The sequence below is a fragment of the Carassius auratus genome, chromosome 16 (genome assembly GCF_003368295.1).
Source record: "Carassius auratus strain Wakin chromosome 16, ASM336829v1, whole genome shotgun sequence".
Lineage (NCBI taxonomy): Eukaryota > Metazoa > Chordata > Actinopteri > Cypriniformes > Cyprinidae > Carassius > Carassius auratus.
The window spans coordinates 18,228,050-18,241,724 of NC_039258.1; the positions used below are offsets into that span (position 1 = coordinate 18,228,050).

The 13,675-nt window shown below is 37.1% G+C and overlaps 1 protein-coding gene and 1 long non-coding RNA gene across 4 annotated transcripts; both read right to left on the minus strand.

The window, feature by feature from the left end:
* Window positions 1-9: 9 nt before the first annotated feature.
* On the minus strand, window positions 10-12,963 carry LOC113116413 (DNA-binding death effector domain-containing protein 2-like). Of its 2 annotated transcripts, XM_026284569.1 has the most exons (7): window positions 12,778-12,958; window positions 12,167-12,314; window positions 11,500-11,954; window positions 11,302-11,421; window positions 9,066-9,194; window positions 2,088-2,478; window positions 10-1,294 (listed from the first exon to the last, which is right to left on the minus strand). In XM_026284569.1, the coding sequence occupies exons 3-7, from the start codon at window positions 11,948-11,950 to the stop codon at window positions 1,288-1,290; spliced, it is 1,098 nt and encodes a 365-aa protein (XP_026140354.1). In that variant the 5' UTR covers window positions 11,951-11,954; window positions 12,167-12,314; window positions 12,778-12,958; the 3' UTR covers window positions 10-1,287. The 2 variants fall into 2 exon arrangements, with proteins under 2 accessions (XP_026140354.1, XP_026140355.1); XM_026284570.1 differs by lacking the exon at window positions 12,167-12,314 and having other exon boundaries at window positions 12,778-12,963.
* On the minus strand, window positions 3,992-9,059 carry LOC113116414 (uncharacterized). 2 transcript variants are annotated; one of them, XR_003294012.1, is made up of 3 exons: window positions 8,598-9,059; window positions 6,060-6,212; window positions 3,992-5,298 (listed from the first exon to the last, which is right to left on the minus strand). It is a non-coding gene; the product is annotated as an uncharacterized LOC113116414 (long non-coding RNA). The 2 variants fall into 2 exon arrangements; XR_003294011.1 differs by lacking the exon at window positions 8,598-9,059 and having other exon boundaries at window positions 6,060-8,054.
* Window positions 12,964-13,675: the final 712 nt, after the last annotated feature.

Below are 13,675 nucleotides of genomic sequence, written 5' to 3' on the forward strand. Positions count from 1 at the left end.
GAAAGACGATTATTTTCTGACAGGACTTTATTAAGAATTATACAGTTACATAAATGTACATAGTCCAAAACAATATTAAGTGATATAATTTTAAACAAAAACATGAAAACACAAAAGCGTTCGACGTTCCACTCAAAAATCACTTACATGAGTGACATGACTGGACTGTTCCAAACTCCGTTACCACTAAATACTACTGAACTTTTATCTTCTTTGTCATAAGAGTACAAATGTAACAAAAGGGTCAAAAAATTATTTCTTCATAAGAACACTTTAGTCCAGAAACATGACTAGAGGTTAATCCAGTTGTGTCAAGGCTGGTGTCATATCACAGGTCTTCTAATTATAATTAACAATCATTTTTCTATCATCAGTTTACCTTGATAATCCATGACCTTGTTTCTGAGACAAATAACAGATGTTGGGACACGTGATCTCACAGCGGTGCACACTGTAAAAAATCCTTGTAAAAAAAAAAGCAGAGTTAATCTCAGTTTCATCTTGTGGTATTTCCCCATCCTCAATACAGCTTCAAATTTGGCAACTTTGATAGATTTGTTACGATCAGGTACAGTATGAAGGATTTCCAAAGTTATCCAAGTCGACTGTTATAAGCAGTACAACAGAGCACTCTGGAGCAGTTAAATTACACAACAAATTAAATGGTCCAATGGTGGAAGTGTACATTTGGTCATCTGAAGCATTGTTAGCATCCCAAACTCTTAAACAATGAAGTTACCATTCAATCTTCAATCCAATCAAACAGGAGATTTAACAAAAATAAAAATCCTGACAATCTTTTTGATAACTATACATTTGAATGTTTATTAACCATTCTCTGATTCATATATTTTTTCGGGTTACATATTTGTGGTGTATTCCCATCTTTCCTATCTTTTATCAAAGAGGTTATTTTAAATTCATTCATCACATTTGGAAAAAAACTTCTATCCACATACCACCTGTGTCAGAGTGAGTGGTACAGATGCAGAACCTCCATCTTTTGTGTTCTATGGGTGTGCATTTGTCCATGTTTAAACTGACCTGCAGCAGAGAGAGAGAAAGAGAGAAAGACGGCCCTATATTTGAACCTAACCTCTGCACACTCAATTCTTTCTCCTTCAGAAACAGTCAGTGTCCAAAAAACAGCTGTCCAGTTTAATCTAGACTCTTCCAACAGGCTCTCCTTCCCAGGGTCACCAACACTCAATGGGCAATGAAATAAAAAGGCAAAACACATTTTCTTCATCCATCATAGTTGAAGGTCCCACGTGAAACTGACATTTCTCAGGGCCTGTGATGGAAACAAAATATACTTTAATATCAAGATTTAAACTGGCATCTGAGATTCAGGGAATTTTATTTAGGCTGTTAAAGCTAATGTAACTAATAAATGTAACTGCCATTAACTAAAGATGATACTTATAGAAGAAGATATTTGAACATTTACAGAAAGTGATTGTTATATTATATAATATTGAGCATCTTTATGTATGTTCCTGTTCTCATTATAACTGATTTGGAAAGATATTTATTGCGAAAATGACTTTCAAAATAAAATTAATTAAAAAAAAAAATTGTAAAGTTAACACTAAGCAAACACTAAGATTTTCTAGAAAATATTTAAAAAATAAATATTTTGGCTTTAGTACAATGACAGCATTAAAAATATTTTTTAATCTTTGTTAATAAGGTTCTCCCCAGTGTTGTTTTTGTTAAATAAAACTATGAAATCCTTTTGGTTAATTCACATAAAGCTCAAATAAATAAACAGCAGAAATATAGCCTTGGCAAGTGAAAATTAGTATAAGCTGAAGTAAAAAATACAAATTAATAAATAATGAAATATAAAAAACAAAAGCTAAACAAATATAAAAAATTTTAATCAGTACATAAACTGGAACCTTAAGGCAGTAAAATAAAAAACACTTTTTCATATTGTATAAAAGGGGACAAGACAATTGTTTTCTACTGCCCCCTGGTGGTTACATGCTTCTATAGAGGCAAGAGAGAGAGTAAAGCCTGTATAAAACTCTACATTCAGACCACAAAACCCCCCACAAATTCAAATGTATAAAAGTACTTACAAACTTTGTGTTCCCCAGTTTGTCCCATTATGTGTCTGGCTCCTGAGCAACAGCTTCCTGCCCTCCTCGTAGTCATCTTGATCCACACTGACAAGCAGCCGGACCCCCTCCTGCCCCGCTGCCCTTTTCAAAGAATCTGTGATGAAGACTCCTTTCAGTGCCTCGAGCAGCGCCCCGCTCAGATAGTCTGCCCAGAAGGCATCCAGGTTGGCAAGTTCCGAGAACTTGATATCACAAACAATACAGCCCAGATCCCGGGTACGGAGCAGTGCACTCGCTCGGCTGAACAGTTCAAACTGCCTCTCCAACGGCTGCTGCTTGTCTGAAGAAACTCCTCCACGAAGGGCCGACTCGTGCTCCGAATACTCTGCACGTACACGTAGCCGGACATCTGAGAGCGGAAGAGTGTTGGAGACAGAGAAAGAGAGGAGGGTGGGATGAAGGATGAAGGGTGGCATGCAAAGGGGCAAAGAAAATCATGAGGGGATGGAAATGGATTTGAGAAGATTGTGTGCAAAGTTTTTTTTGCAGCAAGGATGGAGAGAAAGAAGAAAAACAGTAGCAGGGGGAAGGAGAAGAACATAAGAAATGACACAAATCAGTGGGTGTTCAAATGTAGGGGAAAAACTACAGTGATAGTGAGACTTGACATTCAGTTTGTTTGTTTACATTCAAAAATTGGTTGAAAAATAACTAAAAATTAGCACTGATTCATATACATTTGCCTAAAAATAAGTTCCTGCCCTGTTTAAATTTTGATAGGTTATATATGGACAAAAGGTATTAAACCAGAAGGCACAAAAGTCAAACTCTTTCTGGTACGGCATCAGCTCTGAGATCTACTGGATAACTGAGGTCAACATCCTCAAAATTGTTGGAGGTCGAGATTTTTGGAGTCGATTGACCCTGATTTTTCACTTGTAGTCAGTGAGGCTGCAAGTGAAACCAGTAGGCTGATTTAGGTTTTGCACAAATTCATCATGAGGTGGCTTTCAAATTATTTGCAGGCACACAGGACTTGGAAACAATGTTAACTGAACATTGCACTTGTATCACGAAGACGAGAGAGTTTTAAAGCACATGATCTGAGGCCGCTCGGAAAGTTCAGGTGGATTGAAAGCACCTCGAGCAAAATCCAGAGATGGGCTTGCATTCGAGTTTCAGGCGACAGATCTGGTGATATTTATGGTTTGATATGTTGATCCAAATTCTGTAGGGGTCGTTATTAACGCAGATTAATGCAGGTTGGCTTTACCAAACAGTGGAGGTAGAACTGATGTCATGCAACAGCACAGGGAACAAAGATGGCAAAATACGATTGGAGTATACATACTGAACCAGAGCTTCGCAGTGATGTCATTTCCTTTCATGTCATTAGTTCAGAGGTCAGAGGAGGAAGTGGACCCATCAATCTTCAGAACATTGCTGCAACACAAATCCAACCTTTCTACAACCAACGATCCAATGCAAACTCCACCTTTTTGCATGTTGGGACGTTTACAAAGCAACAGTGAATATGAAAAACTAACCATTAACGTAAGGGTTTGAGTGACACTTATTCATTAGTGAAAAGATGTTGAATGTACTGTATTTATGGATTGCTTGTGAACCGCAGCACTTCGGGAATTATAATTTTGTCCCCTTTTATTCCTAAAGTGACTGGAGTTAAATACATGACTGGACACTTGCCCTTCATTCTATAATCAATCAGGAATACATTATAGGACTTAGCTAGTAAATATAATGATATATAATTAAATATAATTACAGGTACACTATTGTCCAAAGATTTGGGGTCAGTAAATAAAAAAATTACTCATTAAAATTGATCAAAAGTGAGAAATACAGACTTTGACACTGTTACAAATATTAAGCAGCAAAATCGGTTTCAACATGAATAAACAAATGTTTCTTGACCACCAAAATCGGCACATTAAAGAAAGTAATAACTTAACACTGAAGACTGGAATCATGGCTGTTGCAAATTAGCTTTGCCATCACAAAAATAGGAACAGATAACATAATATTTAAAGTGTTCTAGTTACATATGACATGTTTTCACTATTATAATAATAAGTTAATTACATGCAAGAAACCCTAATCCAAAGCCTAACCATATAGTAAGTACAATGTAGTTAATTAATATTACTTCGTATTTATATGTATATTTACATGGTAAAAAAAGGACACCTTAAAAAAAGGGCATCTCAGGAATAAACTACATTTTAAAATCTTTTGATATAGAAAAAGTATCAGACCATTTTTATCCCCTTAAATTTTTGAACGGTACAGTAATTACAAGATTGTTCAAATGCGAGACATGTGGACCAGGAATAATGTGCTAGACAGTGTAACTGTATGCATGTATAGAACATTGCTGCTAATTATTTGGCAATGTATGGCATCTTTCACCATGCCTATAAGGATTTTTGTACTAAAAGATTGATTCATATAATTGAAAAAAAATTTCACACAATGGTCTTGACTAAACACTTTTTTAAGATTATCCATTTCTGATGAAGAATTAACGTAACACTTGACAAGGAAACCAGCCAAAACAAGCATTTCAATTAAGGCTGACATTGTGGCTATAATGGTGGTCTCCCAAATATAACTAGTAATGCAGGTTGTAAAGGAGACTCGAAACACAAGAGTTATTTAACGTTCTTTTAAACACAGCACACATTTACAGAGCAGTTTTTTAGTTAAATTAAACAAACATTATCAGAGCTCCTCAAAACTAATACAGGACATTCCAGAAGCTTCCAGTTTCAGTAGACAGAAGGTACCTATAATAAGTGGCACAGTGAAGGTAAGCATTATGTTTATTGTGCATTTTGTGCATCCCAGAGCATTTCAGAAAAAGAACATGTATTCAGAAATTCAGATATTATATGTTGAAGATGTTGTAAATTTCTTCTTACAAACAGTATGTTTCTAAAAATCAAATAAAAATGTGGTGCGTCATTTTATGGGGTGTTGCTCCATGCGAAGAGCTTCCACACTTATTTCGATCCCTCTTTCCTGCTGAACAACAAACCAAGATGGAGGGAGAGAAATGAGGACATAAAAGCTGACCAACTGTACCCATATATCAGGGTCATGCTTTTCTTTTAATCGTTTTTTCCCCCTTTCATTCTCTCCCTCTCTTAGTATGTGAGGATGGCCAACTTGTTTTTGTTCCTGACACTTGAGTCAGTACGTTTTTCAACTGTGGACATAGAGAAAGGAGAGGAAGACAGAGAGAGAGAAACAAGCAGTTTTGGATGAATGTTGCTGCAACAGTTTTGCTATGTCTTATTGTTTTGGTCAAGCAAGGCAAAGTTCATATTCACAATCTTCTGTCTGTGTGTAAAAGCAACATTTACTACTTCATTCCTATGGAGGCTGCAGGTTTAAGATTGCCTTTGGTCGAGAATGAGCTTGGACTACTATTTTACTAAGTTCACAACCAGTGTCTACTTTTATTCTACAAAAATTAAAACAATGGCAGAATTTGATTGAATAAATTAAGGTATCTAAGGTAACGTTCCAATACTGAAAGCCTAAACACAAATACAAAACATTGGGATGGGTCTAAACAAGAACTGTTGGGTCATTTTCCTCAGAACTGCTCCAGCAAAGGTTCACGGAGGAGGATTTTGTAAGGGCAAATCATTGCAAAACTGAGCTTTAGGGCGGAGTTTGGTCAACGACTGTAGAATGTTTTGTTTTTGAACATGGATTGTGCGGAATTTGAGTCATGTAATGAAATGTTGCATTACAGGCGAATTAATAGGACATACACAATGGTATTTAATGAGTCAGTTCTGTGAAACACTGAGGCCAACAACCCCTCCAGAGAGGATTTTGTTCCCATTTGTTCCCAAATTAAGTTCATAGCACATGTCATTGGGAAGTGGACAGCAACATCTGAAAACTGAAATTAGATTCGCCCCTCGTCCTATGCGAGTTAGGAAGGGGGTTCTTTACCTTAGGACATGGACCAGGCGCGTGAGTTAAAGCACACACAAGTCTTGACTGTGTGTGATCGGACAGAGCGGACAGCACACACTTGTTTTTGTTGTGAGCGCTCTCTTTCACTCTATCCATTCTCCTGCTTTTTCTACTCAATCTTGAGTCAACCTGCCAAGATCAAATGTGGAGTCAACACAGCACACAGCATGTACAGCTAGTTCAGGTGTAAAACAAAGGTGAAAGTTCATAGGTCAATCATGGCACAGAAGGACTGTAATGTTGGAAGTTGTATGGCAGAATCTGAACAACAGGGAGGATCTCGTAGTGAATAGAATGCATTCAAATTGAAGCTTGATACAAGATTGAAGTACGCACATTTTATAGGTTAAAAAAAAAAAAAGCTCACAGTGCAGTGTAACCTAATGTTTAAGGGACAGGTGAATAAGTTAGGGCACAAAGGGTTCTCATCACACTAAACAAAAAAAAGGTCAATGCAGACCGTAGACTAGCCTTGGCTGCATCAAAGCTCAGGTACAGAAGAGAGAGGATCGATGCTTTAAATAAGTATAGTGACAATAATGAGTGTTTTACTGGGCATGAGACACCAGGAAACACAGGCTGATGCAGCTCAGTCTCAGTGGCCCAATATTCAATAATCTCTTCACAGAAAAATTTCATTCAGACACACCACAGGAGTTAATCACACTGAAAACTGCTTATCCAAAGGAAAATGAAAAGGAACAGAAACAGGGATAGAGAAGTTGATGAAAAATGTGACCGAGATAAAAACAAAGAATGTGAGTGTACTTTCCTCTATAGAAATCGAACCATGAAGGAAGCAGGGGAATTGAGGCAAGTCTAAAGCAAAATGCAAACAGAAATGCTCACAACTTTAAATCTGTAACAAATCTTAGCTTTACAATGTTATTGAGTAAGAAGGAATATATTAACTATTAAGCACTACTATTAAGGATTTTCTAATTTCCTGATTAGCCTTTTACAAAAGCTAAATGCTTTAAGCAGGTGAAATGAATATGCAGAGAAATAAGCAGCTTCAAATGAGGTGTTAAGAGCCCCGCAGTGCACATAATGAGGAACCAAAGCCATGCAGTATTAGTACAGGCAGGTCAATAAGCGTTTGTAATAGGGTTGGGTTTTGTTTGAAAATTATCAATAACAGTTCCGATTCTTATCGATTCCTAGTTTCGTTTCCAATGTGATTAAACTGAAGTCAAACATATTTATTCTGTCTCTTTTTCCAAAAAATTTCATGGCTACTGAACACCATGAACAAAAAGCCAACTACATAAAAACTGCACTCAATAATGAGCTGTCTGTGTCCAAAATAGAGCCACAATGGAATCTCATGTAATTGAAATGGAATTGAATTGAACTGAGTGATTCAGTGACTCACTCAAGATTTACTTGTTTCATTACTGGATGAATCAGTGTTTTTGAATAACAAACTATTTAACAGTCCCTTTTCACCACCTAAAAAAAGGATGTGCACACAGGAACTGATAGGTAGAACTGAAATAGTTATTCTACTACAAATATTCAATTCCTGGCCTTCAGTATAGAATTCTGGAATTTAAATAGATTTTCGATTCCCAACCCTATTTGTAACAGAAGAGTACAACTGACTAGTGGCAAGCATCTGAAGTGAACAAAGAACATGTCAAGAGTCTGACTCAAACACGTTTGAAAAACAACATGGCACATGAATAAGGCTGGATGCAGATACTTGAGCGTGTTTAAGGAGTGCAACAACAACTTCTCCATGTTTAAATATGTTTATCCTGTTAAAATATTAGCATTAAATTATCTTCTGAATTTCATCCACCTTGGCACACAGAGTTCCCTGATTTTCATTTATGTTTTTAGAAGTGAGGTTTAATGTGTGGCTCATGCAGAATACATATTTTCAAGAATCCACACATTATAAAAACACATTTGATGGTGAAAATCAGTTTTGTCTATTTACATATATCTGTCTATATTTATATATGTATGTATATTTATATATGTATGTATATATATATATATATATATATATATATATATATATATATATATATATATATATATATATATATATATATATGTATGTAATATATATATGTATATATATATATATATATATATACACACACTGTGAATGGATGATGAAAAGTGTTAAGACAGTGAGCAAGACCAAGTAGCTTAAATGATTACAATAGATGTATCTGCACTGTTACAAGAAAAACAAAGACCTATTATAGTGATTAAATCTGAGAAATTATTTGACGTGTATCTGTATTATTTAAACATTATTATGAGACATTCAGCTCCCACAAGAGTATTTTGCAGAAAAATGAGGTGGGTTTTTTATGCTATACCGCAAATTGAAGCGTAAAATAATTTATGGCTCTTGTTATTTTGAGTTCTGAATGTCCCCCAAAAAAAAAAAAAAAAGTCCTTCCAGAAAAAAAAATACTGCACAAACCACTTCTTTCAAGGCAAACAGTTTTGGCGAAATTTGAGAAAGCAGTTTTTATCTTGGTATTTCCTTACCTACTGTGCCATTATTGCCACTCAGTGTGTCTCATGTGCTCTCTTCTGGAGAGATTTTAGCAATGCCCTGATGGCAGGACAGCTCCCATCTAGCAAAAGCACAAAGATGCTTTGGTGTGAGCAGCCTTTGAGTCCAGTCAGAATGAAACTCAGAGTGATAATACTGCAGAGTGCAGGGAATTCACAAAGGGATGAATGATGACACACGTTTAACATGGACCTCTTTTGTGACAGTTTCACTTTCATTCTGACAGCATTAGAAGTTCAAGCACTAATGAATGGGTGACTGGTTATTTATAAACTGTCAAGAAATGGAGCGCTAAGGTACACTGTGGAGCGTTTTATAGATAAAATCAAACAAAAAGATAAGAGAAATGGAAAGGCAAAGATTTATACATTTAAAAATTGCTAAAAAGAGAGACTAAACAAAAGAAGAAGTGTAACAATGATGATAAAAAGTGATCTTACCGCAGGTCACTTTGTTTGGTGTTGGCTGAGGCTGAATTTCAGGCTTGCCCCTAGATTTTCTGCCCCAGTGGTGACCTCTACCTCGCTTTCGTCGGACAGGGGTGGTTGTCATCACGGAAGAGCCAGTCCCTAACAAAGCAAACATACATTAATACACAACCACCTGGGATGAAAATATTTGGCAATGTTTTGAATATTCACCATTTACTCATTTAGACTCCACATATATACAATTAAGCAACAAGGTGTATCATTTTAATATGCTTTATGTCCTACAAACTGAGCCATTTGGCTGTCTTTGCTACTAGTTTAATCAAGACTACAAATGTAAGCAGTAAAAAGGGAAACTTAAATTCAATTTCTTTATTTTAATGAGTTTAAACTTTGTGTCATTAGTAATATAAAATATTTTCATAGATTTATGAATTATAGAAAATATACAGCTGCTACTATGCATTGTTAGACTGGAGTGCATAAACTAAAGTGATAAAATATCCTTTAAGTGTTTTTTTGTTTTTGGTAAAAAAAGAGGGTGGAAAATATTTTAAACTTAATATACTATATCATATATTATATTATACACATATAAAGTCCCCATTAAATCAAAATGAAAGGTTTTTTGGGTGTTAGTATCAATACGTTAGTCTTAAGGTCATCTATAAGCCAGTGTGCTCCGAAACAGTGACAAATTCGCATTTAGAAGATTGCAGTTCCTCACTTTTGCCAAAAGGGATCACATCGTACTTCAGCTTCTCATTAAATAATCTGACCAATCAAATGCTCTCTAGAATCTGAAGCGCCTGCCCCCTACACTATAAACAGATGCCTCACAGTGTAGTATTTCCTGTACAGTGAATGGCGTGTAGAGCACAATGTAGGTGATAGGGAACGATTCAGACAGTGGTAATATGCTTTCGATTGAAGTCTGGTTTCGTGCTGTCTTACACGAACCGTGGCAGTGAACACAGTCTGCGCCAGATTTTGGGTCCCATCCAGAGATGTGATCGCACAGAGCGATTCATATGCACTAGGCGGCATTTATTGAACACTTCAGCAAGATTATGATCACTATTGTGTTTTACTATGAGTTTCATATTGTATCTAACATAAAGAGGTAATTTATTAGACTGTGGATGTCAAATGCGGATTTACTGAGCTCAATGGCTCTGGCGCTAGAAGATATAAACAAAACACTATTAGATGTTTTAAAAGGGGGGTGGGGCTGCTTGATATGCCCCGCCCTGTCTCCCCATTTCAGTTGAAATTATGTCACCACATAGAATAATGCTGTGTGTATTAAGCAAGTGTGCTGAACTAGTCCTAAAAACTGAAGTCATTATATTTAGATCGCCCCAGGTGTCTGGTCCCTGTATAGGTCATAAACCCCACCCTCTCCATGTAATCTAATGGGATGTGAGACAAATGAAATAATTCAATTTCACTTAATATATTTTGACAGCTGAGACTGACAGCTTCTCGGAGTGAACGGAGGTGCCAACGAACTTTTACTGCATCTTTAGTTAAAGACTGGAGTTGTATTAACCTTTTTTTTTTTTTTTTAACAAAAGCCTCTTATATGAAAAAATCAGCAGACAAAAATTGGACCATTCAGGCCAATTTAAAAAAGGGTCAGGGGCATGTGTTTGCGATTGACTCTGTGGGAGTGTGGGTGGGACGTGGCTCCAAGTCATTTTTTACAGCTCAGACTGGTCCCAAGTCAGCATAATATGGCAACGCCCTATTGAGACAATGGCAGCTTCATTTGCTTCAATGGAAGTGAATGAAGCTGTGAAATCCATTTTTTTTTTTTTCTATGTCTATGGTTTCAAGGCACTTCTGGGGACCTTTAATGTTAAACTGGGTGCAGTCATTGGTAACTTTAAACTCCAAGGCTTCTGGTGTCTTCCAATTCTAGTTATATTAAATGTACAAAAACAGTCCTTTATGTCTGATACTAGCTTTTATCATCATATTATTCTAACCTTTTAGCATAAAAATAAATTCAGTGTAGTGCAACAGTGATTCTATTTACTCATATCTGCCAATGAACCAGAAGTTCTGCACGTTCACAGAAAACAGCTTATGCATTGAAAAATAAGGTGATGATATTATACAATATTCTAATATATTTCCAATAAAGGCTGAAAAATATAGATACAAAAATTTTAACAAACAACATCAGAAAAAATACATTTATAAATGTATGTGGTGAGATTTAAGCGCAATCTTTTCACACCTGCTCTCCACTGGTGATCTAGTGTGTTTCCCAAGGATGGTATATCTGTGATTGAGCTTAATTGTGTGTCCCGGCTGGTATCCACCGCTTGGTATTCTACCTTCTCTCGTTCTGGAGACACTAACAGTACAGGTGACACATTAGTATGTAAAAAAAATTATTGGTTTTGATTACTATTCACTGTTTTTTGATACTCACCTGTTCTTCTCTTCTTTTGTGAAACAAAAGGCAGGACATCATGTCGTGTCAGAATTCGCAACAACTGCAATAAAGGTTTGAGGTTTGCTTCGCTCAAGTATCCTCGTCTCTCCAATTCCAACAGCAGTTCGACACCACTCTTGGGTCTGAGGCACGGCTCATTCTGCCGCTGTATGCTTCGCCATGTTTTCAGAAGGCGAGGACATGGAGAATTACCTTGCGAAGGCCCATCAGGACCTGGAGGCAACTCATCAGTCCATCCCTCTGGATCAAGGGGATGTTTTCCAGGATAAGCTTCATCGAGAAGAAAGGACAAAACCTCGACATCAGTCTCTGTGAGTTGGGAGCCCACGATTTCAAAGATCTCATGGAGGGACAGCATCTCATAGTAGCTCAGGCACTCAGTCTCCTCCCAGTACAAGGAATATCTCGAGCATTTTGCTGAAGCCATGGGTCTGGTAAAGAAAAACAAACGTAAATGTTAAATGTGAAACAAACAGACAAACTTTGCTGTCAAAAATGCGAAGTACACTGTACATTCTTTGTAGGTTAGCCTACGAGCTAACTTATCAGGATCGATTGTGGGTTAAAATAAACTTCTATTTAAACATTGAAATCCATTTTTGTGTCTCCAAGTGGTACAAAAACAACATAGAAAGATATTTACACTATCTTAGTGGAAACAGCGTAGTTATTTTGATCCGAAAAGCGTTTCTGTGGTGACCTGGCCTCAGTGAATCCCTCCGTCAGCTGTTCCGTCAAACGTTCCTCTCGCGCAGGGTCACGTGAGCTCTTTATATAACGTCACGTTCCAGCTGAGGGAACAGAGCCGAGGTGATAAAAGAAAAAAAAAAGAGTCAATGACATGGATTTCGGTTTAATTGTATAACACCGTTTAGTTATGGGAAGGAAAGATGTGGTTGAAGGTTGAGACTACGTCCAAATGTTCATTTTTGCGGCGTCAGTTAACATTCCTGCAGCGGACTTCCGCCTCTATACGCGTCTAGATGTTTCTATGAGCTAACCTGACATCACACTGCAGCAAAACCTCTCGATGAATAAAAATAAATAAATAAATTCCTAATAGGACCATGTTACATACTAACGTTACACACTGCACAAGACTCCATTTGTTATCAACATGTTTGTTATTAACGCCCGGATAAGGAATTGTGTTTTTTTAAACAACAAGGTTTGATTTGCTTTCTTTTGATATTTGCTGTATAAATAAAACACTCATATTTTACGTCAATAACCGAGGTTAAACAAGTATCTTACCTGTATAAACTCTTTATCTGGATTGTGTTTACACTCTTGTTCTAACCCCTTCGTAACACCCACAGAACTCAAATGGAAAAACACCGTTGGAGCGCGAGCCGGTTTTGTTGACTGAGCCCCGAACAATCGCAGATAGACAGACGTGTTTCCAACATAGACAGTAAAAGAAATGGACACAGCGACCCCATTGGAACTCAATTGAGCTAAATGAAGCCCAGTTTTAGCGTTTTTTAGCACTTCCGTTTCTGACGCGCAGACTCAAACGAAGCTTGACGACGTCAGCAACCTGTCTGCCAGATGTAAATCTTCTAAGTGGCTGTGCGTGAAAACTGCCATCGTTAATCTTGCAGAGACGTCGAGCTTAAGCGGGGAGTTCTTTGTCGTGAGTGAGCAGGAGTAAGTATTCTGATGAATTATTTTGTATAGTATTTTAAAATGTAACGCCAGTACGCCATATTTAGTTAATTGCCTGCGAGCTTCTCCACCTGTCTGTACGGTAATGCGACAGAGAGCCGAGTGGTTATGACGCAATCGTTAGCCTATTTTTTACAAAAACTGTTTATACGGGGCCATAATGTAACATAGAAGGTAATGGAGCACTTTATACATTGTCGTGTATCTTTAGAAATAAATAATGGACAAACAGAGTCTTTAAACGCCTCAGATGTAAAGTTATTCGCTGTCAAAGTGACGCCAAAATGAATGGGAGTCAATGGGAATGCTAACGCAAGTGAAGTTCTGCTAAAAGATGGCAGCCCCCACCCGACTTCAACTTCCGGTCGAGTTCCTTGCCCCTTGGTTTCCAAAGTACATTCACTCTCAGATGATTTGTAGATCGAGGCTCCATGGCGACAAAGCAGTCACGTCACGTTTATGAGATATCGTCCGCGAAATGTCG

Coding starts and splice junctions, on each gene's coding strand:
- LOC113116413 (XM_026284570.1), bottom strand. CDS start 11,950: ATGGCTTCAGCAAAATGCTCGAGATATTCCTTGTACTGGGAGGAGACT. Junction 11,422..11,499: donor ACAAAAGAAGAGAAGAACAG/GTGAGTATCAAA, acceptor CTGTACTGTTAG/TGTCTCCAGAACGAGAGAAG. Junction 9,195..11,301: donor AGATCACCAGTGGAGAGCAG/GTGTGAAAAGAT, acceptor TTGCTTTGTTAG/GGACTGGCTCTTCCGTGATG.